At 47.2% G+C, this 27,256-nt stretch overlaps 10 protein-coding genes across 10 annotated transcripts; 5 read left to right on the top strand and 5 right to left on the bottom strand.

Moving 5' to 3' along the window:
* Positions 1 to 137: 137 nt before the first annotated feature.
* N7483_001281 (sugar porter family MFS transporter) lies at positions 138 to 1,953 on the bottom strand (the record flags this gene model as incomplete). The annotated part of the gene is made up of 6 exons (XM_057084718.1): positions 138 to 334; positions 399 to 559; positions 624 to 983; positions 1,053 to 1,373; positions 1,428 to 1,707; positions 1,776 to 1,953. 6 exons carry the CDS (start codon positions 1,951 to 1,953, stop codon positions 138 to 140), a joined length of 1,497 nt encoding a protein of 498 aa, XP_056950867.1.
* Positions 1,954 to 2,922: 969 nt separating this feature from the next.
* Positions 2,923 to 3,882, top strand: N7483_001280 (amidohydrolase family protein; the record flags this gene model as incomplete). Its single annotated transcript, XM_057084717.1, has 1 exon — positions 2,923 to 3,882. The coding sequence occupies one exon, from the start codon at positions 2,923 to 2,925 to the stop codon at positions 3,880 to 3,882; it is 960 nt and encodes a 319-aa protein (XP_056950866.1).
* Positions 3,883 to 4,704: 822 nt separating this feature from the next.
* On the top strand, positions 4,705 to 6,592 carry N7483_001279 (homeobox domain-containing protein; the record flags this gene model as incomplete). The annotated part of the gene is made up of 3 exons (XM_057084716.1): positions 4,705 to 4,883; positions 4,953 to 5,064; positions 5,135 to 6,592. 3 exons carry the CDS (start codon positions 4,705 to 4,707, stop codon positions 6,590 to 6,592), a joined length of 1,749 nt encoding a protein of 582 aa, XP_056950865.1.
* A 689-nt stretch (positions 6,593 to 7,281) lies between these two features.
* On the bottom strand, positions 7,282 to 9,035 carry N7483_001278 (flavin monoamine oxidase family protein; the record flags this gene model as incomplete). Its single annotated transcript, XM_057084715.1, has 4 exons — positions 7,282 to 8,258; positions 8,318 to 8,706; positions 8,776 to 8,813; positions 8,910 to 9,035. 4 exons carry the CDS (start codon positions 9,033 to 9,035, stop codon positions 7,282 to 7,284), a joined length of 1,530 nt encoding a protein of 509 aa, XP_056950864.1.
* Positions 9,036 to 9,621: 586 nt separating this feature from the next.
* Positions 9,622 to 11,296, bottom strand: N7483_001277 (uncharacterized protein; the record flags this gene model as incomplete). The annotated part of the gene is made up of 2 exons (XM_057084714.1): positions 9,622 to 10,520; positions 10,579 to 11,296. The coding sequence occupies 2 exons, from the start codon at positions 11,294 to 11,296 to the stop codon at positions 9,622 to 9,624; spliced, it is 1,617 nt and encodes a 538-aa protein (XP_056950863.1).
* A 1,077-nt stretch (positions 11,297 to 12,373) lies between these two features.
* N7483_001276 (uncharacterized protein) lies at positions 12,374 to 14,488 on the top strand (the record flags this gene model as incomplete). Its single annotated transcript, XM_057084713.1, has 1 exon — positions 12,374 to 14,488. One exon carries the CDS (start codon positions 12,374 to 12,376, stop codon positions 14,486 to 14,488), a length of 2,115 nt encoding a protein of 704 aa, XP_056950862.1.
* A 101-nt stretch (positions 14,489 to 14,589) lies between these two features.
* On the top strand, positions 14,590 to 15,870 carry N7483_001275 (uncharacterized protein; the record flags this gene model as incomplete). Its single annotated transcript, XM_057084712.1, has 1 exon — positions 14,590 to 15,870. The coding sequence occupies one exon, from the start codon at positions 14,590 to 14,592 to the stop codon at positions 15,868 to 15,870; it is 1,281 nt and encodes a 426-aa protein (XP_056950861.1).
* A 1,335-nt stretch (positions 15,871 to 17,205) lies between these two features.
* On the top strand, positions 17,206 to 19,020 carry N7483_001274 (MFS transporter; the record flags this gene model as incomplete). Its single annotated transcript, XM_057084711.1, has 4 exons — positions 17,206 to 17,507; positions 17,620 to 18,076; positions 18,126 to 18,695; positions 18,766 to 19,020. 4 exons carry the CDS (start codon positions 17,206 to 17,208, stop codon positions 19,018 to 19,020), a joined length of 1,584 nt encoding a protein of 527 aa, XP_056950860.1.
* Positions 19,021 to 19,800: 780 nt separating this feature from the next.
* Positions 19,801 to 20,727, bottom strand: N7483_001273 (uncharacterized protein; the record flags this gene model as incomplete). The annotated part of the gene is made up of 1 exon (XM_057084710.1): positions 19,801 to 20,727. One exon carries the CDS (start codon positions 20,725 to 20,727, stop codon positions 19,801 to 19,803), a length of 927 nt encoding a protein of 308 aa, XP_056950859.1.
* A 1,633-nt stretch (positions 20,728 to 22,360) lies between these two features.
* Positions 22,361 to 24,574, bottom strand: N7483_001272 (T6SS phospholipase effector Tle1-like catalytic domain-containing protein; the record flags this gene model as incomplete). The annotated part of the gene is made up of 2 exons (XM_057084709.1): positions 22,361 to 24,394; positions 24,458 to 24,574. The coding sequence occupies 2 exons, from the start codon at positions 24,572 to 24,574 to the stop codon at positions 22,361 to 22,363; spliced, it is 2,151 nt and encodes a 716-aa protein (XP_056950858.1).
* Positions 24,575 to 27,256: the final 2,682 nt, after the last annotated feature.

Raw genomic sequence — 27,256 nt, 5'->3', positions numbered from 1 at the left:
GTACGGAAGTTGATGATGCATGATGGCACTATTGATTCCCCAGAAAAGCTTTTTTAATTCCAACATATTGAACTTTTTAACAGCTATAAAGCTTACTCTTTGTTAAAAGTTCGAGTTGTAGAGTTTGATATCATTATTTAGTGTCCTTGGAATGTAATATCCTCTATATTGGCTCTCAATACATTTGCATATACCTTTTTGCCCAACTCTGTATCTACATCTACAGAGGATCTATCCGACAATCGTTGATCAAAGAGCAGATCAATCTCTTCCAGACTTTTTTGTTTAGTCTCCCGAAAGAAGAAATATATGACTGGAAAGGTCACACAGAGATCTAAATAGATCGTTAGCAGGGACTTAGGCTCAACCGGAAAACTGAGAATAGTATTTGGACTCACTCCATGCCACAAAAATAAAATAATATCTCCATTGGATCTTCCCAAGAGCAATGGGTGAAACTTCATTCCACAATGCACTGACCGCCCAACTACCAACTCCCACAGCGAATGCACTGCCCTTGCCGCGAATTTGCATTGGCATAACCTCGGCCATATAAACCCTGTGACGGTTAGAAAAACCATGACTGTAATCAAGAAATAGGCCGAAAAGGGGGTATGACATACCAACTACAAGGACCAAATGATAGAGAGAATGTAATCGACACGGCAAATAAGAAAAATATCCCAGCGACACTGCATCCAGTCCGCGTGCCATCTGGATCTTGTGAGTTGATCACACCCTCACATATCAATACAATGGACATAGTGACTGTGCCAAAAAGCAAGGGTTTCCGTCGTCCAACTCGGTCAAGTATAAAAATCACGAAGATGAAGTTGGTGATTGGGCCAACACAGTTGTAAATCCCTACAACGAGTGTGTTGAGATTCCCTGAGATCCCAAGATTTTTAAACATAATTGTCTGATAGTAGGAAATGACGTTAATGCCTGTCATCTGCGTGAATATCTGAACCGCAAGTCCGTGTCTATAATCGTAAGCCTCGAGCTAAATATGGATGTAGAACAGTCCCAGCGAAACGAGAAAAAAAACATACAGCATTCGAATACGCCATTTTGGAACGGTAAACATGGCTATCCAACCTGGCGTTGAAATCGACTTCTCAAACTCAATCGCCTGGCAAATCGCGCGGTACTCAGTCTCGATCCAGTCGTCGTTTGTCCCATCGTGATGGAGTTTATGGAGAACCCGCATTGCCTCGGTGTATTCATTCTTTTCGATGAGATGACGTGGAGATTCCGGCACAAAAATCATACCAATGATCAGGATAATAGCCGGGATGACCTGAACAGCTAATGGAAACCGCCATTGGAATTCACTGGTACTTGGCGCATGAAGCGATCCATAACCAATCCACCTAGAGTATCGTTAATGATCCACATGAAGCTAAAAAAAGAAATGGTTTCCATACGTGCTAACGAGAGATCCAACACCGATCATTTGCTGAGTTAATCCAACAATCAACCCCCGAGATCGAGGATGTGCAAATTCAGCTTGATAAACTGGTATGGCCATGGACATAATTCCCACGCCCCAGCCAGCTATAATACGACCGATGAGAATCATGGCTAAATTCTGAGCCGCTGCTTGAATTGTGGCGCCAATAAGACAGGTCAAAGCGCCCATTTGGATAGTCCGTCTACGCCCAAAACGGTCAACAGTCAAGCCACCTTGTAGGGCACCGATCATTGCTGGATTGTGAAGAAAATGTGAGTAATTGCTAGAATCCACGAACATCCCTTTTCGGGTGAGCTGTTACCTCCACCAGAGTAGACACTGTTGATAGCTCCAACGATAGCTGATGTTTCTGTAGTATGGAAATATTGTAAGAAGTTTGGGGAGTCAATGACATCGGTCATGACACCGTTGTCGTAACCAAATAGAAAGGAGCCCATTGACACCAGAATGGCGATAAAGGTACTGTAGAGACGACCCATCGTGGCCGATTGTCCTTGAACCGCGAATTCGGTCAATGGAAAGAATTGGAAAAGATGATGATAGACCGGAAGAAACACATCACCGCGTTTCAGATTGAAGGGATGGACTAATCTGATCCTTTTAATCCATAGAAAATGTTGGGGATGCGGGGCAGGACCAGATTAATCGATCATACAATCTACCCGAGCGACAAGGTGATGACAGGAATTCGTTACATGGAAATCTGGAATATTTGAAGGATCAGGAACTCAAGAATCCGGGGTATGTACCGGTAGGGGTAAGGAGCCGGTATCTTCCCGTGAACCAACCCATTTCAGTATATGCACTGTGGGGATTCTGGTGAATGGCTCGGATATGCCCGTAATCTGTCCGGTTCACCGGTCTCATCACCCCCGCACTTGAACATTTGAATTGTTTAGAATCAAGCACGGCCCGGTTTAGATTGCCCTGGAGTACTCCGTAGTCACTCGCTTATTGGGATGTGAGTTGGTTTGATTGGTTCCAAACTTTGATTATGGCCGATCGCATTCGGCAATTTGAGTAGTACATCATTGGTGCATGTAGAGTATTCAAAATAATTTCTAGCAGCGTGTTAAGTTGACGATAGGCTAGACGAGGCTCGACAAAAAATTGAATATTGGTCCTATAGAACAAGGAACATGGGTGCACGTTTAGACCTGAACCAGTTGACTGAAACACGGAGATTGGATTTAATCGGTGATAAGAAACATCATGATCTTACTCCTCTATACGGTCAAGCACTTGAGTCATTATATCGGCACTTGAGTCATATATCGGACCGATCCGGACTCTCGGAGTTTGGCAGATCGGGGTTAAATGCTGGGCTTATATCTTCAGTTGACATCCAACATCATGATCTGTTTAGTATCCACATTTGATTCAAACTATTCAATCCATGCGTACTATCACAAAATTTGCAGTGACACAGCCGTTCCAAAATTTGAATCATGATACCCTTAATCACCCTCGAAGAGCACTATGTCTCGCCGCACGTCCGCGCTGCTCAAAAACATGATGAATTTGCTGTTTTCCCACCTGACTTAGTACGAAAACTGAATTCCCTTGACGAGGAACGTATACAAGATCTAGATCGCGGAAACGTATCTCTCCAGATCATCTCTCATGGTCCCGGGGATATGCCTGTCAGTGTCTGCACAGCAGCAAATGACGATCTTGTGTCTGCTATCTCCAAGCATCCAAATCGGCTAGCAGGGTTTGCATTACTCCCAGTGAGTAATCCAACCGCTGCGGCAGACGAGCTCGAGCGCTGCGTGAAAAGCTTGGGATTCGTCGGTGCACTAGTAGACACTCACATCAATGGCGAGTTCTACGATGACGAGAAATTTTGGGTCATGTTTGAAAAGGCCCAGGAATTAGATGTCCCCATCTACATCCATCCTTCTTGGGCCGCTGATAGTCAGATGGACCACTATCGTGGGAATTATCATGAATCTGTTGCCGTGGCTCTTAGTGCATATGGCTGGGGCTGGCACTCGGACTCTGCACTGCATATTCTGAAATTGTATGCCAGTGGACTCTTCGACCGGTTCCCAAAGTTGAAGATTATCATTGGACACATGGGCGAGATGCTTCCCTTTCAGCTGGACAGAGTATTTGGAGTTTCTGCACGGTGGGGGCGGGAGAGATCATTCCAAGAGGTATGGCGGGAGAATATTTGGATCACGACTAGTGGTATGTTCTCCTTGCCTCCGTTGGCTTGCCTGCTGCAGACCACGTCAATCGACCACGTGCTCTACAGTGTCGATTATCCGTTTTCATCGAATGAAAAAGGACTCGAGTTTTTCAAGACGATTGAGAAGAGCGGGTTGATTGGCGGAGAGGATTTGGAGAAATTTGCATATCGCAATGCTGAGCAATTGCTTCGAGTTCAGATCAAATTATCTTGATTATGGGAATCATTGCCGTTGTCTGATAGGTTTCCTCGGAAGGTTGTTCCATCGATATATAAAATGTGACGGAGGTCGCAAAAAGGGATGAATACCGCTGCATGAATCATGATCATTCGAACATAAATCATGACTGTAGTAAATTGTAGTCAACTGTAGTCAACTGTTGTACTCCAGGTCACGTGCCCACGTGTCTTTCGTGTTCGGGGCTTTTTTCCTGTAGATCACATACTTAACATACCAATTTCACCGGGGAATTTGGGTGTTCCTCGGAGGTGTGATGCCATGAATTATGCTAAATACCAGAGCCTCCAAAATTCTTAGAATCTCACGCATTCTCCCTAACGTGACGTGGGACACGCGATGGCCCCATAGGTCCACGTCCGTGGCCGCAGTGGGGAATCCCGACTTACCTCCGACCGCGTCAATCGTGGGAGTAAATAGAGGGAACGAGAGAGGTTAAAAGAGATAGATATTAGAAATGGGATAATTTATAGCTCAAAATGAAGAAAATTAGAGAAAATAGAAACCAAATCAGGGTAAAAAGTAGGCCAAAGTAAGTAACTTGAGAGACAAAGTTGTAAAATATCAAAAAAACTAGCGCGGGCACGGTCTTGCTCCTCCGCGTCCACAATCGCGACGCGATTCCACTACGGTCTTGGTCTGCATACTCTTCTTTGCTCCAGCCTCACTCCCAATTCTCTCCCACTTTCTTTTTGTTTTTGAGTTTTTCATTTTTGTTTTTTCTCTGGTTTTTGGCTCCCATACTTCCTTGGGACAAGAACCATCCATCCTCCTCTCTTTATGCTTTAGTTGGAGACTATGTCTGATCCGGAGCCTTCAGTGGTGGCGGCAGCCTCTTCCTCGCCGTCTCTCCCAGCCACGGATTCCAATGCCCTCAATTACGCCTTCCTCGTTCACTCCCAGAAAACATTGACCCAGAACCTTCCTCCGCGTGTCGATAATAAGCTACTTGCTCGTCAAAAACGCCGCCGGACGAGGTGAGTCTTTAGCCCGGATTGACCTCGGAAAACGCGTATAATCTAACCAATGTGACCAATTTCTACTAGTCCGGAGGACCACGCCATCTTAGAAGCCGAATACCAGAAGAACCCCAAGCCGGATAAAGTTGCTCGAGCGAATATTGTGAATCGCGTCTCGCTCGGCGAGAAAGAGGTCCAAGTACGCGATGCCAAGACCTCAGATTGCAAAATGCCTCCACACCCTAGACCGCATAACTAATTCTTTGCAGATTTGGTTCCAGAATCGCCGCCAAAACGACCGACGGAAATCCAAACCTCTCCAGCCGCACGAACTACTTGCTCCTCGTTCGAGTATGTCCGATCCATTGGGACACCCGTCTAGTGATGATAACGCGTCTGCGGACCCAGGGTCCTCGAGTGGGGCAGAGTTGTCGGTCGACGCCCACACTCCAGCAGAGGGGACAAGGCCAAAATCATGGGGTGGCGATTTGTTGCAGTTATCTGATGAACCGGACCCGGTGACCAGTGAGAGGGATGAGACTGAGCTTGAACCCGAACTGCCACCCCAGAGCACACAAACGAGTGTGGCGACTGAAGCGTTGGATTACACCCCGCCGACCACGCAGGAGGAATTTCATGGAGCGGATTCGAGTCAAAATCTGGACAGCAACATATCAGAAGAGTCGTTATTGCAGGCTCCGAAGCGGAAGCGATCTGTTTCTGATCTCAGAGACGATGGGTTACAAAATCAGTATATGGTAAATGGCATGACGACGCCAGTGAAATCACCTCCTTCGTTGAGGTTGTCGATGTCCTTCGATGGGGAGGCTATGGTACGAAAAGAAGATGAGATGACGCCGTCACCGCCAAAGGGACGGAACTCACTGCGTATTGCAATGTCGTCGGATGGAAAGGCTGTCATCCGTGCTGAAAATGAGCCATCGCCGTCCAAGAACCGGGTGGCTATGTTCTCAGTACGTCGCACCAAGCTCTCAAGTTTGCGGCGTAGCAATAGTGCTATCTTCCCAGCCACACCACGGTCGGGCATGAGTGAAAAGGATCGAACCTTTGGTCGATCTCGTGATCCTCGTAACTGGGAGTCATTCTTTGACACCGACGCCCGAAGTGCCCTGTTCACACCTGCCAGCTCCCAAGCTGCCCCCAACTCCTCACCTGGTCTCTTCCAGTCTCGATCTCAGCGCTCCATCACACGCAGTTCATCAACAAGGCATAGTTTCGTTAATGTTCATGCTGACTCTGCCCGTACCCCGATCTCCCAGTCGATGGGAGAAAAGAGGCGAAAGCTTGCCCGTACAGTTTCTTCTCTGGGACGACTTGAGACAGATCGGAACCGGGCTTCTCCATCTGTCTCGAAGCTTTCCAAATCAATGACCTCTAAGTCCGGCGATGTGGACTTTGAGCTGGATGCTGGTGATTCCGATAAGGAAAATTGGGTTCCAGGAACCCGATCAACTCCTGTTCGTCGTCGTACAACTTCTCACGCTTCCCGCCCCGCTTTGCGTGAAGCCAACCGTAACCAGGGATTAGGGCTGACGAATACGGGGAAACGGAATCGACCATTCGCAGCTGGCACTCAGGGCAAAGTGCCGCCAGATTTGAGTGCAGAGGTATCTGCATTCATGGCTGTTGGGACAAGTGGTAGTCAAGAAGATGATCTGGACTGTGTCCAGGGACTTCTTTCCCTGAGTCAAGGAGCCTGGCGATAGCACTGATCCTCCCGTGCTCCCCCTGTGAATGAAACCAGGAGACTTCCCTTAGACCGCATCATCACTGAAAACCCCCTCTTCTCTGTACCTCACTTTTGAAACTTCCCGTCTCCTTTCACTATGTCTCTTTCTTTCTTTTGTCGTTCCTTCTTGTCATGATTCTGATTCGCGATGTGTGCTTGCAAGCGGTTCTTCGCCACATCGTCACGTGAGACCCATGATTCCTTGTTCCCAAGGTCCATTGTGGCCTTCTTTTCTCTTCGAGTATATCTGCTATCCGTTCGAGTTATATTTGACTCGCTGTGCGGGAATTGGATATTTAGCCCTTATGGCCCTGTCTTTGTCGCTGGTCGCTGTTGTTAGCAGGACCAGGCTGCGGGAGATAGCTCCCGGTATAGATCAACTAATTCTGGGATGACCCCAGTAACGAACAATGATATTGACCGTTGAAAATACTATACATTTGATGAATTACTAGTACCAGTGGCACAAAATGAAATCGCCGAATAACTAGACTCGTCATATTGCCCACTGGCAGGTGATTATGTAGTAACTGGTTAATTTCAATACCTACCGACTCCATATGTCTAGCAGCCATCTAGTATTTTTATGTACAAGTCTATCTCCGACGCTGATCGACAATCAGAAATCTAAGCTCAGTCACCAAGGCCTCAAGTCTAGACTTGAACCTACAGCTTCGTTTTAGCAGAAGGCAGAGAATCATCTCTCCCATGAGACACACCAGCACGCGCCAATCTCCTCCGTTCACAGACCTGTCCAGCAACTCGTTCTCCACTCCAATAAGCACCCGTCGTAGTACCCAGAGCTACGAACGGCGATGTATGCTCGCCAGCAAACCACAATCCACGCTCCGCACCAGTCCCATCACCCGAGCGCATAACCTCGATGTCCACATCACCATGCTCCAACCCAACCTGGAAATTGCAGTAAGATCCGTATCCCGCATATTCATCTGTTTGCCAGCGAGTAGCAAGGACAGTAGTGGGGATGCAGTCTGTCGAGGAGGGATCGTAACCGGGTAACTTGGAGTAAAAGGGTTGGAGCGTAGCGATTAAAGTATCTTTGTATTCCTTTGAAGAGGGATCAAGAGATGCGATGCTCTGAACAATATGTGCACCACCTGGACCGTAGGTGTAGAATAGGAGGGTTGGATGAGCGCATGGTTCTGGGAGAGAGGCGATGGAGAGACATTCTTGATTCCATTCTAAGTGTGATGGGTGCTCATTTGCGTAATTTGGCTCAAGGAATTGGGTGAAGATTGGGGTTGTGGGTAGATTTGAATTGAAGTTTTCAGATTCGACTTTCCAGAATGGGCGAGGGAATTTGACGAAGACTTTTTCGAGGCGTCCATAGGAGATATTGTCAATTGCTTGGAGGAGTCGGCGTGGGAGTTCGGGGGTGAATGCGCTGGTGTTATTTTTGAGCCAGCCAAGTGGGCAGGTTACCACCACATCATCAAATTTGAACTGATCTCCAGAGACTGTGGTTACAGTTACCTGGTTTTCATTGATAGCTGTGTCAGTCTTTCTGGTAGGGGTGTCGATGTTCACAACTGGGTGGTTTAGTTTGATGTCAGCGTGGGATTGAGCTGTTTTGGCAACTTGTTCAAGGATCCGTTTATAGGTTCCCGCAACAAAGTAATTGTCTAGTCCCAGAATGTTAATCATCCGATTTGAGTATCATGAAAAGGGACCAAAGACTTACATCCGTCAATACATTCTTCCAATCGAAAGAATCTTAGACTTTGTCTCTCCGTAGGCTCCCCCACATAGGCTCCCCAAAGCTTGCACGCATCTAGACAGAGCTGTTGCTCCTCCTTGGAGAAACTTGACTGCTGGACTTTCTCTTGGAAGAAATCATAGAGACTTTCCTCAGGACGGATGCTGTCGCGGTGCTCGTTGCTGTACTTGAAAGCCTCCGCAATGGTTTCCCATACAAACTCCGAGACCTTGGTGCCAAGATCTTCACCGATGAAGTTTCCATCGCGCGAGACCATGAAATTGCCGCCTGCAGGATCATAGGTGACAGTTTGCGTTGCCTGGGCAAGCGACATGATGGGATTTTCGCCCTGTCCATGGATCCAGTTCGGGCCACTGCGAGATATTAGCTCATGGTTCATTGTCATTCTTAATTGGCATTTTCAATGTCAGCTAGTTACTTACAGATCCACTTCATGGCCCTCCAGGTCATCCTGATAAATCTATTGAAATTGAACTGCTTAGCTCGGGGTTTCCAATGAAAGAAGATCACCTGGGGAAGCTTGCAAATCACGAATAGACAAAGGGAATTTACTTACTCTTCCACCAATGCGATTCCTAGCCTCTAAGATAGTGACCTTGGCTCCATTCTGGATCAGAATATCGGCACAGCGGAGACCCGCAAGGCCCGCACCGATGATACCAACGTGTGGCCTTGAACTCATGACACGCGATTGGAGATAGGATACCCGATTGAAGGAGGAGGAGGATAGTCGAGACGTGCACTGAATAGCTGATCTGTACATGAAAAGCCAACTATTTGAAGTCGTGGCAAAGTTTTGACTGATATTGCTGATAGGAAGCGGAGACCAGAGTCCGCAAATGATTGGCTACCGTTGAATGTTAAGGGATCTGACCTCGGAGCGTTTTTGGTGGTTAATAATCCAAAACGGTAGGTCCTGCCGAGGTAGTTGGGAAGGTGTGGATCAATTTAGATTCCTTGTTCAATTTTAATTTGGCACAAAGTATACATATCAGTGTGCATAGTGGCGGAACGAAGGTGACTTGAACGATTGGTCGCACTCAAGTGCTGCTAGAGGTACCTCGATAGTCCAGTGATAAGGCTAGGGTGTCTAGTGAATATATAAGCCTAACTTGGATTTTTTAAAATAATTTGAAGCAAGCATAGGTACCTCGGTATCGATCATAATTTTCTGATATTTGATCCAACCCATGACTTGCTGCCTCATATTCCAGGCATATACCAGGTAGTTATCATTTTATGTAGGTTTAAAAGCCCCATTTAGGATATCATGTATGAGCCTGTCGTACCTTTGCCAGAAGCTTTTCGACAAGTGCTCGAACTGAAATCCTCCACTCCACAAGAATCACACAGACCATAAGCAAGGGGACTGAAACGGCCACCCAAATCCAGATATCCAGAGACCCTTGTCCGAACTGCTTGAAGTTCATCCCAAATACTGAGGTCACAAACGAGATTGGCAGGAATATGAAAGTCAATCTGTTGGTCAGTTTGGTAAGCTCTCCCACTAGCCGCGATTCCTCAGCCGTGCGTTTTGACTCCGCAATAGAGAAATTGGTCATTATAGTACTCTTCCCACTATCGCATAATTCTATTAGAACCTGAGCTTCAGCAGAAAGACAGGCAAGATCTCCCCTGGCTAGGGTCAGTAGATCTCGCCGCTTGGTCTGATGAGTTAATGGGGCGATGGGATTCCCAGGAGAGTCGGGATCTAGGGCCTGGCTCAGTCCCCGGAAGTGCGAGGCCCATCGGACCAGGACTGCTTTTGTGTATTCGAAGTTCGCAATATCGTCTATATTTAACGATTCAACATTCATCTTTTGAGTTCGATACATGGCTTGTGTTATGTCATTTCGCAGCATGTTCAGGTATTGCATCGCGGCGGCTGACTGGAAGGCGAATAACTCCTCGAGAACGAGAACTGGGTCATCCTGTAGTGCACTCCAGCTTAGAGTATGTCCATAGTTACTGGACAAAACCGATAAGGCTTGTGCATTGCCCCGACAGCAGCATGTCTGATTTCTGGATTCCACTGGTATGGGAATATGCTTCTCAAAGAACACCGGACAGCATTCTAAGGCACTTCCGAGATTTTTGAAAGCATCGGTGGCGGGAATCGGCAAGTAGTCGGGAACATAATCGTTTCCTGCATCGCTCCAGACGACGACTGTAATCAACTTGTAAGTATCAATTTTAATTTTCATGCTGGGAAGTCATTTTCTTACTCTTGGCTGCTTGGCCTTTCTTGTGTACGCTGATGGTAATCGCATGCTCCAGCACCATCGCCTCACCACTATGAATGTTGACTTGTCGTACAATAGTCTGCCCTGTTGATGCCCCTGCTCCACCAAAAAAGCTCTTTGATTTCTGTCGCAGGAGCTCCGCACATGCAAACCGAGCCTGTTGGAGATCATTCGCGGGGACAAACCGACCCTCATTCCCAGTGAACACGATGCATGGCACCACTAGGCGAATGAACTGCTGCGATCGTGACGGTACACTGGGTGTAGTGAACCAGTCTCTTTGACCGGTCGGTAAAAATTCCAAATGGCGATGGAGAAATCGATGATCAATCCCATATCGCGCAACCACAGTATTCAGCCACTGTGGGGATGGATAGCCGGTTAAAAAGACCATCTCAGTCCCCGAATCTTCCTTTGTAGACTGGAATGCAGAAACATCGCTATATTGCCTGGCCCGTGGCCTCTGAGCACCATTAAGAGAATATGAGTTGAGAAAAACATTGCTATTCGCAGGCAAATTAACAACTCGAGTTGAGGGATATTTTCGTGATGACTTTTGATAAGGCCCGTCAAGATACGATGCAAGATTATTCAAATAAGCAACGGAATGTAATGGGTCGTTATTCAAAGACTGAACTCGTGAGCATAGAAATCGAACTCCATCTGACATTTCTTCATGTTCATGTTCGAAGTCTGGCATATTGTTTATCTCGTGTCCGACCGAAAAAAACCCTGGTTGAATGCTGGCGTATTATGTACAAGGTCAATTCATTGCCATTTGCTCTGGATTATACGAGCGTGGCTCAGATCGTGTCGTGTCAGCTGCGCCTCCTCAAATCCTGCGGACAACCATGCGGGCGCTTAGATACATTGACCAACAGGACGTGCGAACTCACCCACTCTACTGCAGACGGGGCTGCATGAAAGTGTGTTTGATCTTATGTGGGGTTCGTTGTCATTCCACCCTACTGAAGAGGCACGGCCTCAGCCTTCAATGTGAGATCGTGAGGTATCTCATCTTATAATTCTTGCCCCTTTGAGTATGAAGAGGACGCTCTTTCTCTAGAAGTCTTTCTCGTCAAGATGGGACACTTTACAAGGCTCCACGCTGTGGAGGGTGATGATTATCCAAAGACACTGTAAGTTAAGATAATAACAGGCTCTGACCAGGGGAGATGGTGATTACTTGCTTCTGCACACCTTCCAAGGTTGAAACCTTCTGCTGATCAGATCGTCCTCGAAAGAGTCGTCGTTGTCCCAGGTCTCTTTGCAAACTCCCTTGCCGAGCAAACATGCCCGCATTTTATGGAATGGATTCGGAATTGTTGCGCGAAGCTCAAACCTTCACTCGAAGTATGGGTCTACTGGCACGGTATTAAGGTAAAATCTATTCAGTCCTGGGAACTGGTCTGCGAGGCGGGGAAAGAGCTATACCATAAGCTCATAACGCTCTGCACGGATCGAGCCAAGGTATGTCACGGTCTGCATATCTCTTTTATCCAACATAGATGCTCAATACACTGCTTGATCCAAGGACCCCGACTGCAACGTCATTACCATAGGGTATCGGCTCGGTGCGTTCATTCTGAAGAAGGTGAGTGTGTCCATAAGCCCCTATCTCCCTTTTTGCCTTGCAATACTTTAGATTGCTTTATACATTAAGCAATGATGACCAGGTATCTGTGAGACTTACACACTATCATTACAGGCTATCATAGAAGCTCATCCCAAACAACATCATGATGGTGAATCAGCTCTATTTGAGTGCCTCGACACCATGGTCATGGTCGGTGACCCAAAGCTGAAAGATGCTAACCGCGAAGAATGGTCGAGTCTCGTGCGAAAGTTCCTTCTGCTGTCCTCGAATCAACTTCCTCAAGATATATGTAGTCAACAAGCGCTCTGCTGTCTGAAAGCTATTTCCGATCGCTTCGAGGAGATAACACTTTATTCCCGACTATTTCACATCTCGTCCTCATCTGTCAAGTCAAAACCATTCTTCCGTCGCAGTGAAACGAAATACGAGGGCTGCGTGTGTGATGGCAGTGTTACGGTTCGGAAGTGGACGACTGCGGATTTGGACGAGGACCTGTCTGAAGATGAGGGTGAGCAGAAGCAATGTGTCTTCCACTCTCAGAGTAAGTATCGTCGCAAGTTTGACATGATTGCTGCGAATCAATGGGAGCCTCGGCCGAAAATCACGGACACTGGTACTCAGCCATTTAAGAGTCTGGAGGATCACCATTCTCTCAGTGAATCAAAACTTGAAGTAATTCCAAGTGCAGCATTTCCATTGTCGGACGACAAATTGAACTTCGGTTCACCTCTTCCACTGGCAGTAGACCACGAGTCGAACGGTATAATATATAACGACTCGGAGGACAGCATCACTGAGGTCGACATTTCAGTCGGATCAAGCGAGGAGATCAATGGCGAAAATGCAAGGTGCAGCAGTCCGAACAAAGACAAGATGCCAGACGAAATTTTCCGCAGCATTACAGACCCACGGACAGCTGGATTTGAGGCCTCTAATGGACCAAATCATGACACAGATGACAAAGATGATGGAATTGTAGAAGATACGTTGCGAACAGCATCAGGGCGGTCTCTTCCCCTTCAGATTAGATTGCCAGATTCGTTGCCTAATTTTTGCGGACGGGACGGAATTTTGGAATCCCTACGATCATACTTCAGTCATGAGGAGGAAACGGGACAAGAGGTCACGAAACTTCGTGAACAAAAAGCCGCCATTCTGACAGGCACGGCAGGGATTGGTAAGACAGCGGTCGCCCGCGAGTACGTCCACCGACACGGGCTGCAGTTTAGCTCTGTGATGTGGGTACAGGCTAGCCATCGACAGAGTATCGCCCAGTCTTTCCACGAGATTGCTTTTGCTCTCCATTTGATTGAAGGTCGCAAGGAACACAGCCATGCGCAGAGTCGCGCCAGACTTACAACATGGCTGACGGAAACCGAGTCCAACTGGCTGTTGATCTTTGATGATGCCGATGAGATTGATGCTGTAATAACTTATTTCCCGCGCTGTGCCCATGGCAACGTTCTCATCACTAGTCGGTCAGCGGATACTAGTCTTCTCCCGGGCAACCCTTTAACTGAGTTTCAAGTGACGCCCTTCAGCGAGGAGGAAGAGGGTGAATTGGTGCATGCGATCACTGGTCTCCCTCAAGAGGAAATCAAAGATCTCGGTTTAGTTCACCTATTTGGGGGTAATCCACTTTCATTGACCATGATTGCCGGAGCAATACAGACAGGGTCACAACTTCGCAACAGACAAAATGATCTTCGTGATGGCTTTATAAAGAGCCTCCTGAATGATGTCACTGGTATAATCTCTCGGCTGAAACGGCGTGATGTTCCTCCTTTGATGAATGAACTGCTGCTTTCTTGTTGGCAAATGGAACAGCTTCCACCCGAAGCTAGAAGCTTTTGCAGTGTGATGTCCTATCTCGATCCCTATGACACCCCGGAATCAACACTACTCCAAGCGCAACGACTCCGTCCTAAGATCCGAGCATTTCCGATTACAGATGAAAGCTTTGAAAAAGCCAAATTTGAGTGCGTGAGAAACAGAGTCTGCGATGCTGACAGCTCCCGTACTTCCCTACGAATGCATCGAGTGATTCAGTCCGCTGTGCGGGAGTATTTGATCAATGCCCAGCAACAGGAAAATGCATTTACCACAGCAGTACAGTTGCTTCTTGCACAGTGGCCTTCTCAGAGAAAGTTCAAGAATGTTGTGTTTGGCTACTGGCCAGAATTCTCTCGCATTCACACTCAATGCTACCGTCTGTCGGAAGTCGCCGCATCAACCCTAATGACACCTGAGCATTATGCTCCCTTCATCAAACTCATCCTCCAATGTGCCTGGTAGGTTATCAAATAAACCATGCTGTACCAAATACTCATTCTCCATTATTCAGGTATAACTCGCAAGTCCTCAATAATCCGGAAGAGGATGTAGAGCTACTCGAGATGGCTCATGAGTTACTAGCTATTTCGCGTAAGGGAAAAGGGCTGCCCGCATCGAACGATCAGTGGCATCCTAATACTCCTCAACGTCTCGTCCACATCAACAAGCAGACATCCGGATGGAGGGTCATCGATACCGAGGGAAAACCTGCGGACTATATCGCCCTGTGTTACAGCTGGGCCGACCGGGCCGACCAGAACGATCAATCCATCCAGACGAAACTCACCAAGTCCACTCTTGGCCTACGTGGTGATTGGGGACGTGTGGATGATATGCCTCTTCTCTACCGTGATGCGTGCCGCATTGCCAATACTCTTGGGATCCGGTACCTCTGGATTGATAGGCTCTGTGTCATTCAAGACGACCCCGCGGATCGTGAAGCGGAACTCTCGAAGATCGCAGAAATCTACCTCAATGCGTCTGCGACAATCACTCGACAACACGTTCCGGCAATGTCGATAAAATCTCGGTTTACTTCACAGTGTAAGATAGTATTCGAGCCTTACTCAGTCTTGTGCCATCAATGTGCTTCGGTTCGCACGGAAGCGACATCTCCGCGTCTCGCCGTGCTAGCTAAAACAGTACCAGACTTCCTGAAAGATCATAACTCGGGGCTTCTAGGACCGGGATTTGGATCCAAATCATTTAATTTTGAAATAATCTCACTAGCAGTTGCAATGAGTAAAGATCAACAGCCGAGTGAAAACACAGGAGAGCATGACGAGGAGCTAGGAATCACGCAGGTTTCAAGTTTATCAGACTCTGGCGGTCCAGGGTCGACAGACACTGCTCTGCATGGAGCCAAAGAAGTCGCGAAAGAGGATTCTTTGCTTGATGAGGATTTGGAAACGAAGGCCTCCGAATCGGAGGGGTCGACAGTTTGTCATGGCGAGAGAGCGTTTAAAACAGGGCCTGTCAAGCTGAAGAGTGGGCCCGATAATCCTGATGCACCAGCCGCAGACCATCGCATGTCAGTGACTGATACTTCCCTCGATGAAGTCATTGCAACAGAAAATAGAAGAGTTCGGGACGGAATCCAAGTTTATGAACAAGGGAAATCACTCGATGCTATCGCAGAAATCGTTCGCGCACGAGATCGCATCAGTGCTTTTCGTGAAAGATCAACGAAGGCCATGACCAGTTACACTGTGTTCACCGCCTACCTTGCCCTTATATTCATTGAACAAGGATGCGCTCAAGGGGCTATAAATCTTCTTTCCGACTCGAAGAAAATCCACGGCAGTGAGTTCAGACCAGAGCACGACATCGATTGTTGCAGGTGAGTCACATACTTGACAACAGCCAGAGAAAGCCAATTAATGCGGTTGATATCTAGCATTGGTAGACTTCATTTGGTCTTGGGGGACGCGCAGTTTGCCATGTCGAATTACCACGATGCAAAACTTTCTTATACCATCGCACTGACGGTACTGGGTCATGACAAAATTGATCCAGAGCTTCAGACAATCGAGCAGGCCGACATAATAGCCCTCACTCTACTAAAGATGGCCAATTTATACGCCAAGGAAGGTCAATTCAAAGATGCCAAGTCAGTGTCAATTTTGAACACTTCAATTATCTATACTCTTAACTGACTGCTGATTACCTAGTAAAACTCTTAATGAGACAATTTCTCACTTCGAAATGCGAGACTCAAAGGACGGACAGGTTCAATATGCTCGTGCCCTGCATCGACAATCTCTCATATATGGTCTTCAGGGGAACCAACGTTTAAGCAAGGTTAAACTTGCGGCAGCTAAGCAAGCAATGGAAAATATTCTGGAGGAAGAAGATGACCTGGGGTTGTTTTCTTCTAAGGGAGAAGTTGAAGCCGAGGTGTTCGAACGATTTTTGCCATTTGGGATGAGATGAAACGTGTAAGTACTCCGGGCTCCGGGGCTGTACTATGTATTTTTTCAAATGTTGTCCTTCCGAGGTTACGAATACGAATACGAGATCAAACATTTTGAATCTATCTAACTTTGGAAATTCTCCCTGGCATCTACAGTACATACAGGCTACAGAACGATGAACCTATCATAATTCTAGGCTGGTCTCGCATTCGTTTCTCAATTATATCGATTGGCTATCACCGGCACCGACATGCCGAGGGCTCCACACTAGATCCGATGCATCAATTTGTGCACGGAACTCCGTCCGAATAGAGGCTTACGACCGTCATATTTTTCTTAATATAACATTTGAAAAGCTTGAATCCGGAGCTACACGTAGCCGAGACTACTTATGTACGTTGTAAACGCGTTCAAATGTTGATAAATAAGAAAAGCTTTTCTAGAAGCCTAGTTTCTTTTTATAAATCCTACATATACCCTTCTACTACTACCAGTTCAAGACAGTACATATCTAGACGAGGCGCGGAACTAGATAATTCATCTTGAATTGCGCACTTTGCTACTCTACTCACTTCCAGGTTTCAACTTGAAGTCTCGAAGTCCACTTGAATTATACCTCGGCATATTTCCAAATTTGATATTATCTCCTATTCCCCAAGATAAAAGAATACTTGAACCTTGAACCCCCGGAAGAGAATCCCATCTGAGGTTAGTTAACGGTTCCACGCAAGTCTGCTATTTTCCAAGGTTCTGCATCAACACTTAATGACAGGGAGTTGCGAATCATTTGGTTCTCCGAGTGGGTCTTCTGCGGTGAGTGGTGAGAAAGAGCCGCAGCTGAATATTGTGGACTCAGAGGCACAGCAACTCGATATGGAGAGTAGATCTGAAGAGGACTTGAAGGATGTAGAAGCATCGGCCGGTAACCCTCCAGCTTCAAAAGAAGAAGTTAAGGATCCATTTGTGGTCGATTGGGATGGACCTAATGATCCGAACTCTCCAATGACATGGCCTACCATGAAGAAAGTTCGACAACTTGCGGGCATGGGTTTCAATAGTTTTCTCACGTAAGTGCTTTCTAAGTATCAATAAGCCCTGGCATATCTGGACTGTTGCAACACCATTTGAATGATCAATTTCGAGTATTGATGATTCATGTATACTAACTCAACTCAATAGACCCTTATCATCATCCATGTTCGCACCAGGCGAAGCAGATGTCCTAGCAGAATTCAATTCAACAAACAAAATGCTAGGATCATTCGTTGTTACTATCTTCCTACTCGGATACACCGTGGGACCTATCCTGATTGCTCCAGTATCCGAGATATACGGACGTCTGCCATTATATCATGTTTGCAACACCATGTTCGTGATCTTCACAATTGCATGCGCCGTTTCTCAATCTCTCCCTCAACTATTCGTCTTCCGCTTCTTGGCTGGTGTAGCCGGCAGCTGTCCAATGACTCTTGGCTCTGGAACCGCTGCGGATCTAATCACGAAAGAGAAGCGTGCTGGAGTGATGGCTCTATGGGCTATGGGACCAATTCTGGGACCAGTCATCGGTCCCGTCGCGGGTTCATTTGTCTGTGCTAATATAGGATGGCGTTGGGTCTTCTGGATTCTTGCTATTGCCGTGAGTCCTTCCTATTCAAATTATCTCATCTCATACTGATTTCTTCTAGGGAGGTGTCATGCTAATCGCCACAATATTCTGTTACCGCGAAACATACGCCCCCGTCCTTCTAGAACGTAAAGCCGCAGCCTTTCGCAAAGAAACAGGAAACAATCAATACCGCTCAAAATTCGACCGCGGTCTCACCCGTAAACAACTCTTCTACATGGCCGGCGTTCGTCCCTTGAAACTTCTCTTCCGCTCTCCCATAGTCCTCTGCATGACCATGTTCGGTGCCGTCTCATACGGTTACCTCTATCTTATGTTCACTACCATCTCTTCTATCTTCGAAGATGTATATGGCTGGCCTAGTGAAATGACCGGTCTTGCATACCTGGGTTTTGGAGTTGGGTGTATGCTCGGTCTCTCTGTTACTGGTCGAGTTGCGAATCGGATTGCCGCGAAGCATTCAGCCCAGGGTCGCTTTACGCCTGAGTCTAGACTTGGTCCTATGCTTGTTGGGTGTTGGTTTTTGCCTATTGGACTTTTCTGGTATGGATGGTCTGCTGAGGCTCATGTGCAGTGGGTTATGCCTATTGTTGGCACTGGTATCTTTGGGTGTGGGTTGATGTGTGTCTTTGTGAGTTTTCTCTTGATGATTTGGATGAATCTTGTCTTGTAGCTTTCGTTTTTGCTAACCTACTTTTTAGTTGTGCATTAATACCTACTTGGTTGACTCTTATATCCAATTCGCTGCCTCGGTTACAGCTGCTAATGCTGTGACGCGGTCTCTTGTTGGTTGCTTTCTTCCTCTTGCTGGACCCTCGATGTATGATACCCTAGGACTTGGTTGGGGGAATTCCTTGCTTGCATTTATTGCGCTTGCGTTTTGTGCATTCCCAGTTTTCCTGAGCCGGTATGGTGCCAGGATTCGTACTCATCCACGATTCCAGTTGGATCTGTGATGGGGAAAAGGACAGAGCTTCAGCATGGCATGACTCACTTGAATGATTAGCATAGACACACTGATCGTGTCTACGAATTACGATAGACCTCTAATCTTAATTAAACTTGAATGCATACATCATCTGATAATCTCGAATCATCTCTCTACAACAGAGCGCTAGCAGAATCTAGACAAAGCTGGTTTATTGTAGTGTTTCGGCTTAATGCCATGTCATTCAATTCTGAGCCTAAAGGCTAACGTTAACAAAATAAGACCCCGAGTAAGATGCACCGGGACCATGGTATTGAGCATAAGAGACAAAAGCAAATGGCACACCCAGGCACAAAGATGAAAGTATGCTCAGCATAGTAAATGAAAACCAAACGCCTGAAAGTTCATACGAATGCCAACGGGATAAAACGCGCAAAGATAAACGCAGACCGAAGAGAGGAAAAGAGAAGCACACCGCCACTAGAAAACTCCTTTTGGTGTGATGAGATGGCGCCTGGAACATGGTTCAATGACGGTAAAATATGTATGTGTCGGGTACAGAATGAAAGGGTATCAAGTAATGTCAAGGATGGCGGAGCAGGAAATAACCCAGCGACTAGACTGCTCCGGTCCCATGGAGATCAACTCCGGGAAGGTGAGACAGCTTGGTCGTATGGGATGAATGGTGTGGCCTCAAGAGCTTGAGATCACTGCGTAGTTGTGGATGTGTTGTTCGTGCGCATATGATGCGACAGAGGTTGAGAAGTAGGTCTCACGTTGAATGGGGTGGGGGATACGGGATCGATATTCAGTCTTCCCAGATAGTCTCCAGGTCAAGATCCTGTCGACGCTCTGCGCCACAGACACTCCATCGCTTGCGACCGCCACGCACGGTACTGAAAGAGCTGGATAGACTAGCTGCGTCGGGTGCACCGCGTCGTCGGTTGTTATTGCTCGCCGCGTCAGCCGCATCTGCAGCGGCCTTCAACTGTGCAATGCGATCATCCTCCTCAACTGCTTCGGCTTCAGCATCCGGGATGTCGGGAATAGTTTCCAGCGACGAAATACTTGGACTCCGAGATCGCAGACTAGTTGGCGTAGATGGGACAGATGAAGTAGATGAAGCGGACTGGCCGGGATAAGACTCATTGTATTTGCCGCCGAGGGTGGGGGAGGTATGGGCGGAAGGCGGGCTCCCCATGGGTTGTTGGAAATGCAGGGGGGAAGTGGAGCGCAGGCGACCGATGCGAGGGAATGTTTGAGGCATCAATATTGGCGATGACCCCGGCTGAGAAGAAGGTGACTTGGGTACTGTCTCGAGTTCGGCGTTCTCCGAGATGGTCTCGGAGATGTTGAGTGACCCCATTCGGGTCTCGATGTGATCGTCCGCGCGCATCTGCAAGGGCAAGGTTCGCTTTGCGCCATCAACAGGCGATGCAGCCACCCCGCGGCCGTTGACGAAGATATATCTTCCGCGAGAGTCCAGCCCTGGGGAAGAATATGCGCGCGTCATCGATGGCATGCCGGGGATTCCCACCAGTGATCGAGAGCGTAGGTGCGATCGGGCCAAAGGGGATCGGGTCCGTGGGGGAGCCGTTGTTTCGGGAGAGATAGACAAAGTGATCATGACGTCTTCTTTTCGCACTCGATCCGGGGAAAGAGTAGGTCTCGCGAGATCGCTGGAGTCGGAGTGAGAGGAGCGCATAGTCTCGGGTCGTTGCGACCTGGTATCCATGATGACCAAAAGAGTAGGAGAGAGAATAAGGGGGAAGAAAAGGAAAGAAAAAAAGGGAAGGGCTGAACAGGGGGAAATCACGGGCGCATCCTGTCAATACTTCGATGAAAAGAGAAATCTTGGACCGGCCAAGCTTCCAGAAAGATTGGAACAGGGAGGGTCGGAGTGGGGGGGGAAAGAGAGAGAAGTTGAAAAAGGATGGTTGAGGCAAAAAAAGAGAGAGCGCGGCAGGTCCAGACTCGCGGGACCCTGCGGCTTTGATACTCGACTTTTTCATATTGAAAGACTTGATGATAGTAGAATTCTATTAATTAGTATAATCCTATAGATTTTATGTAAATCACTTAAATGATATCATAAAAGAGATATGAGCTCTTTCTTTCTCTCTTTCAATCTGACATCTAAATCTGCATTGGAGGTTTCATCCATGGATCGGTTTACAACGGAGATAGGATCCATTGCTCCACCAATAATAAGTATGCGTGGCCGCAGTTTATTCGAACGTCGTGGGTATCCGATTGAAGTCATCCATGGTACTAAAGATGTTAATCTATATGAATTAATTGGAGTTTGAAAACGTGGGTAGAGTTGATCTATTTAGTGGTTGATAGTAGTGTTTTCTCTAATTATCTCATTTGATAACTACTAGTAGTGCCCCGAGTGTATAAACTGAATGAATACATACTAATGTATAACATGATATTATATTACTCTTATACTTCTTAATAGCTGAGGCCTAGAATCGCAGTACTTGAGTCTAGGCATGATCAGAACCACGGAATATCTGGTCTCCATATGTGTCCAGACTCTACACCAAGACTGATATCGATTATCTTACGACTCTACTGCCCATGTGTATTTACTAGTTGATAAATACTACCAGATAGCCTCTCCAACTAGTATCTATGGAAATAGTATCCGATGAATCCTCATCAATGTAAGGGCCCGGGTTACAATGTGCTTCTAGTAGCCATGAACAGCTCTGGAGATCGGAAACCCCGAACTTGAACTTCACATGAACTCCGAGTCTGAAGAGATTTAAATTGTGATCATCTGAGTCAAGTGGACGAATTTCTGAAAATAAGTAGACTGACTCACTCTCAAACGCCCGCTTATGGCTCTATGGTGTTATAGGGTTACATGTCTCAGTACTCCGTATAGGGGTTCTGTACTCCAACTCGCCAGCACACCTTCGATGATCATAACTCCGAAGACCCGCATCATCATCTCAGGACTAGTGCCCGTAGTGTCCGTAGTGGGTTTCGAATCGAGGTCACCACAAGGTGCCGAGGTGGGCCTTGGATGGTTTCACAGTGGAATTCATCCCGTCTTGCTCTAAGCCAGCAAATTTTCTAGTTCAGATGAATCGATTGCTCAATTCATAGGTATTATTAGACATAGGACACAGTTCCACCAAGCGTATGTACTCTACATCATATCTAAATACTACTACTGGTACCAGGTGAATTTTAATTCGGGCTACATTGGCAGGAATCTAGATGGCTCCAGATGGCTCGAGATTGTTAGATCAATTTGTGAAATGCCTGATTACAGCAGATAGCAGTGACTATGTATTAAAATAATAAAAGTAGAATATTGGATATCAAGGTTTATAAGAATCATCAAAGAATCATCAGTGGAGGCAATGAGGATGTGACAGAGCCTCTTTGCACTTTGTGGCCTGGTCCTTCCGCACATACGTCTCACGAACATCATCTCCCTCATTCTTGAGAACAACCCATTCACCCATACCAAGTTCCTCGGGTGCTAGGCGTACACCACGACCACCACCACCAACAATAATATTTCCAGGTCGGTAGGTAGGATCTGCTTGCATGCGGCGGATAGCTGATACATGAATCTCCGCATCCAGAGGCACATCGCGAACCTCACCACGTGGCAGAGGCCAGCGGATAGGTTTCCAGGTACCATCGGACTTGAGATCCATACGTCGGAATGGCAACCACTCCATCACTCGCCAAGAGATTACAGAGAGGGATGGCAGACCCTGGTCGAATTCCAGACAGTCATGCTTCAGACCCTTCGTGCTAGATGCTCGTAGCGCATGCCAGAAATCTCGACTGGCTGCAGATTGCTGCTTCTCGTCTGGACTGTTACGGTAAATATTGGGGTCCTCCTGTCCGTCGGGGCATTGACTGATTCGGCTGCCACGGCGCTTGCCCAAGGTCTCCTGGATTGGGGTATAGTCACCGTCAAACTCCTCGAGACACTGGAACTGCTTCATCTTGCGCTCGTCGAGCTCCAGACCAGCCTTCTGGGCTTCCTGGACCATCCATACCAGCGGAGCGTGGCTCAGAGCCCACATCTCTTTATCTGCCAGCTTCCATCCACCACCAATATCGGCGTGGCAACCTGGGAACCAAACTTCGTGAATGTCTTGCTCCTCCTCGTCACTATCATACTCCTCGTCATCTTGACCGGGGATTTGAAGCGATATCGTGCCGGATTGACCACTTCGAATGGATGTGCAGTCATCGAATGATGGCTTTCCATTGGGAACAACGAGACTGTTGCGTCGAGGAGAAGGGTTGCGTCGAGGAGAAGGGTTGCGTCGAGGAGAAGGGTTGCGTCGAGGAGAAGGCGCGCGGTATCGGGGAGCCCCGGGAGCCTGAGCCTTGTCGCTGGTTCCTGCCGGTGACGTGGGGCGCTGACCATGGAGATGAGAGTGGTAGTATGACTCGCCTTCCTTGGGACCCCAGCCAGGATCCTCGAACTCAGGTTTGTCTCCAGCGGGCGGTGTCTCGAGCTGTGGACCATCAGAGTCATCGTTCAAGCGAATAGCAGGAACTTGGTCGGCCTGTGACTCGTGCTGTTGCTTCTCTTTCTGCAGTTTCTCCTGTTGCAGTTTTTCCTGTTGTTTGCGCTGGGTATCCTGGTGGCGAATATGCAAATGGTGCTCAGCATCTTGATGACGTGCCAGGTGGCCTTCAAAAATGGGAGGTGCAGGGAGATGAGGAGCAGGAATGTGAGGCATAGCAGGGAGGTGGTGACGATGACGCTTCATCTTCTTCTCATGTGGGCGCTTGCCAGAAATCAGATCTTGACGGAATTTGGCACGGCGCTCATCAATACCAACGGCATGGCGAATCACCCGAGCTGAACTACGTGCAGTATAGGGAAACTTGCTGCGCTGCATCCAAGCATTCTCAAAACGTGGCACACTGTTCACAGTATCGAATAGACCCATAAACTTGATACGAGTGATTGGACGACTGAAGGTTTCACGGAACGCCTTCATATATTCGAACAGCTTTGTTGTTTCCTCTTCGTCTTCCTCTGTGACAGCCCCCTGGCGTTGTTGCCATTTGGCGAAGGTCTTCCAGGCAAAGCGAATCAGCTCTTCGTTACCGGCTTCGAGCAGACCAATATAGTCCAGCATTTCAGCCAAGAAACGCGCAATATATGAACCACGACTGAATCCAATGAAAAAGATCTCATCGCCGGGAGAATAGTATCGCATCAAAAACTTATACCCACCCATCACATGCTCATCGAAGGAGGATCCAACAGCCGAATCTTTGGCTTTTTCGTACCAGGATCGGATGCGCTGAATGCGCCCATGGCTTGTGAGTGATTTTGTTGTCACATAAGTACCGATACCAGGTTGATAGTAGTGGTATTGGTGGCTTTTGCTGCGATCCAACATCTATGAAGGTATAATTAGCTAAGACATTCACAGATCCGACCATCGGAGCAGCACCAAACTCACGCGAAAGATTTTTAATACATTGCTATCAGATTCATCACCGGCGAACTTATTACCCGTACCATCAAAACAGAGCACAAACTGTTTTGGGGCCGGTGCAGGGCCTGCGTGGTGAGCCATAGTCGCGAAAGTTTCCTATGATCCCTCCGGTGGCCCTTGAGAAGATTATAAACGAAAAAAAGAATTGGGGGTTTTGCGAAGACAATCTGCAGCTCTCTTGAGGGGCGCCGAGACTGCGAATCAGAGACCGCCGAGCCAGAAGCCCCAGGAGGGGGTTGGATAAGAATGCTCCAGGCGTGTCACGCCGGAGACGATCGCTGCAATCCCGAATACGTCAAGCTCCAGTGAGTTGTGGAGCTGGTACGGGATAGTTTACATTCCAATTACAACATAAGAAAAGACTATCTTCATCTTGGCTAAGCTAAGTATGAATTTATGGGGATTTCTTAGTTTGTACTTTTTTTTTCATTCGAATCAAGTTTCTAGGTGAAGTATTTGAGTAGATATTGACTTTTGCTTCTCCCCTCCCCCCCTGTGATCAGAACCCTATGCGTCTCCTTAAAAAAAGAAAAGAGGAGAACAAAGTACCCCAAAACAAAAAACCTGGGCCTTATTTCCTTGTCTTTTCTTCCGATATTGACCAAAATGCAGGGCTGACCTTACATATCGGTACTGCTCATGTTGTACATGACAAACATTTTGCATCTAAACCGGAGCGCTTTCCATCCAATCTCCATCAAGGATCGGATCGCTTTGCTCTCCTTTTTCTACTTCCGATATGGACTAAACCACCCAAAAGGATATCCCCAGTGGGGCTTTTGACGGGATGAAGCGTGCTGAAAAAAGTGAAAATAATAATAAAAAAAATTCTGCAAACCGTGCAATCTAAAAAACTCGATCACAGGGGGACTGGGCCTATGAGACAATCTCTACCAGAAAAGACCCAGATGAGATGTATGGTTCGGGATATTAATGTCGATCTTGTCTCCTCCCCGCCACCGCAAGAATCCCATAAAGATAGGGGGATTCAGAAAAAAGAGAGGGGGCGTTCGTCAGTGCCCAGCTGTCTGGTTCTTCTCCGGAGTAACTTCTTCCTCAGGCCCATGTTACTGGATCTCCCAATCGAAACTACGCCGTCACTACGCCCAATGTGTCAATTTTTCCACATCGTGGCCCGCCGGGACCCACCTGTCTGTTCCGTCATTTGAAGATGTAAAGGCTGAAAGAAGAGAATGACGCGGATTGAAAGTTACGAGCTTACGGTCTGAATTTTCCTGTGGACCCCATTTTTTTTTTTAAATCGCCTCCTAGCGCTTTGAATCTTCAGCTGAGAAACACAATATCACATGGAATTATTCTGACAATGAATATACGGAATATCAATGATGAATTGGCCTCTTGTGAATGGATGACCTTGCATTGTTTGCTTCTTGTCGGCTTGTGCTTGTGCTTGTGCTTGTCCGTGCCAAAGCCTCCACGGGAGTGGCCGCGTTCCCCGGACATGCCATACTTGCCTGACCCGTGGTTTTAAGTTGTACCCTTCTCGAGTCATGCAGAGAGTCTTACAAGGGTCTGAAACAGAACAGAAGATCCCCCTGATGGTCAAGATTTTCCATGATCCCTGACGTTCTTGAATGCATAGGTGCATACCTATCCTTGATGCACCTCCCACGAGGAATAATGGGTTAGGGACCCTGAGAGAGGTGGGGAGTGATAGATCAGATTCTGATTAATTTCAGATGATGACTAGCAGGGTCATCTGCCAATGATCAGAGCCATAATGCGGTTCGTGCTCCTGAGCGGCCCGTTCGTTTCTCTTGGCAGTCAACTAGAGTCCATAGGAGTCCATAGTAAGTGGGCGAACAGGTGGGTCATATTGCCGATCTATCTCTCTCTAGGACTGGATGAGATGCAAGAGAAAAAAGGAAAATTATGCTTCCAAGCTGGTTACGAAAAACTTGAAGCTCACTGCAGTTACATTTCTTCCTTGCGTCGAACGTCTAAACTTAATATGGGGCAAGACCAACCTCTCCTTCTCATGACTTGAGGTAGAACAACTTTGAATTGAATCTACTAAAAAAAATAAAAAAATAAAAAGGAAACAGGTTATCAGGGGATCAGCCCCTCCCCAGCCAGCCACCAAGAATGTAAAATTTTCTTTTTTCCCTGATCGTTCCGTGTCAACTTAATCCCCACTTAGCGCAATCATGGATCCATCTGGCTGAACATCGAGATCCTAGTGCATTATGACTCCATTCGAGATTTGGTTCCTCGTACACACCGCTACTGCACATTGACATCAGCCCCTATTGGTCTCTTTGACCCTGGGAGAGAAAAAAAAAATACAAAAAAAAATAAAATAAAATAAAAAAACAACTCACCCAAATTATCAGGCATTACCATGCACAAAGATTCAATGCACTGACATTAACATTATAGGAATACAACATTGTTCCTCCAGTGATGAACTCTCAATGAAGTCTTTTACCCGAAGCTTTTACCAACTTGAATGGAATATTCTCTGCCGCGTTCAATTGCCTGGTCCACCCCTTTCCACAAATTCGAAGCTCTCCACCTGGAGTCTGTGAAAGAAGATCAATTACTTGATTCAGCCATTCGTCATCGTAAAAAAAAGGGAGAGGCTATGATGAAGTGGGGTCGAATCAGCACCAGCTGGACCTCCTCGAGCTTGTCCCACGCGGGGCTTCCGAGCTGATGGTGAATTTTTGTCTCTGAGCCACAGACTCTAAGCAGATCGAGGCTAGTACGCACCGAACTTGTCCATCCCCAATCAGATCTAGC

The sequence above is a fragment of the Penicillium malachiteum genome, assembly GCF_028827825.1.
Source record: "Penicillium malachiteum strain IBT 17515 chromosome Unknown utg000001l:1.0-8184562.0:1.0-8186909.0, whole genome shotgun sequence".
In the NCBI taxonomy this organism is placed as follows: Eukaryota; Fungi; Ascomycota; class Eurotiomycetes; order Eurotiales; family Aspergillaceae; genus Penicillium; species Penicillium malachiteum.
This window is presented reverse-complemented; position numbering and strand designations above follow the sequence as displayed.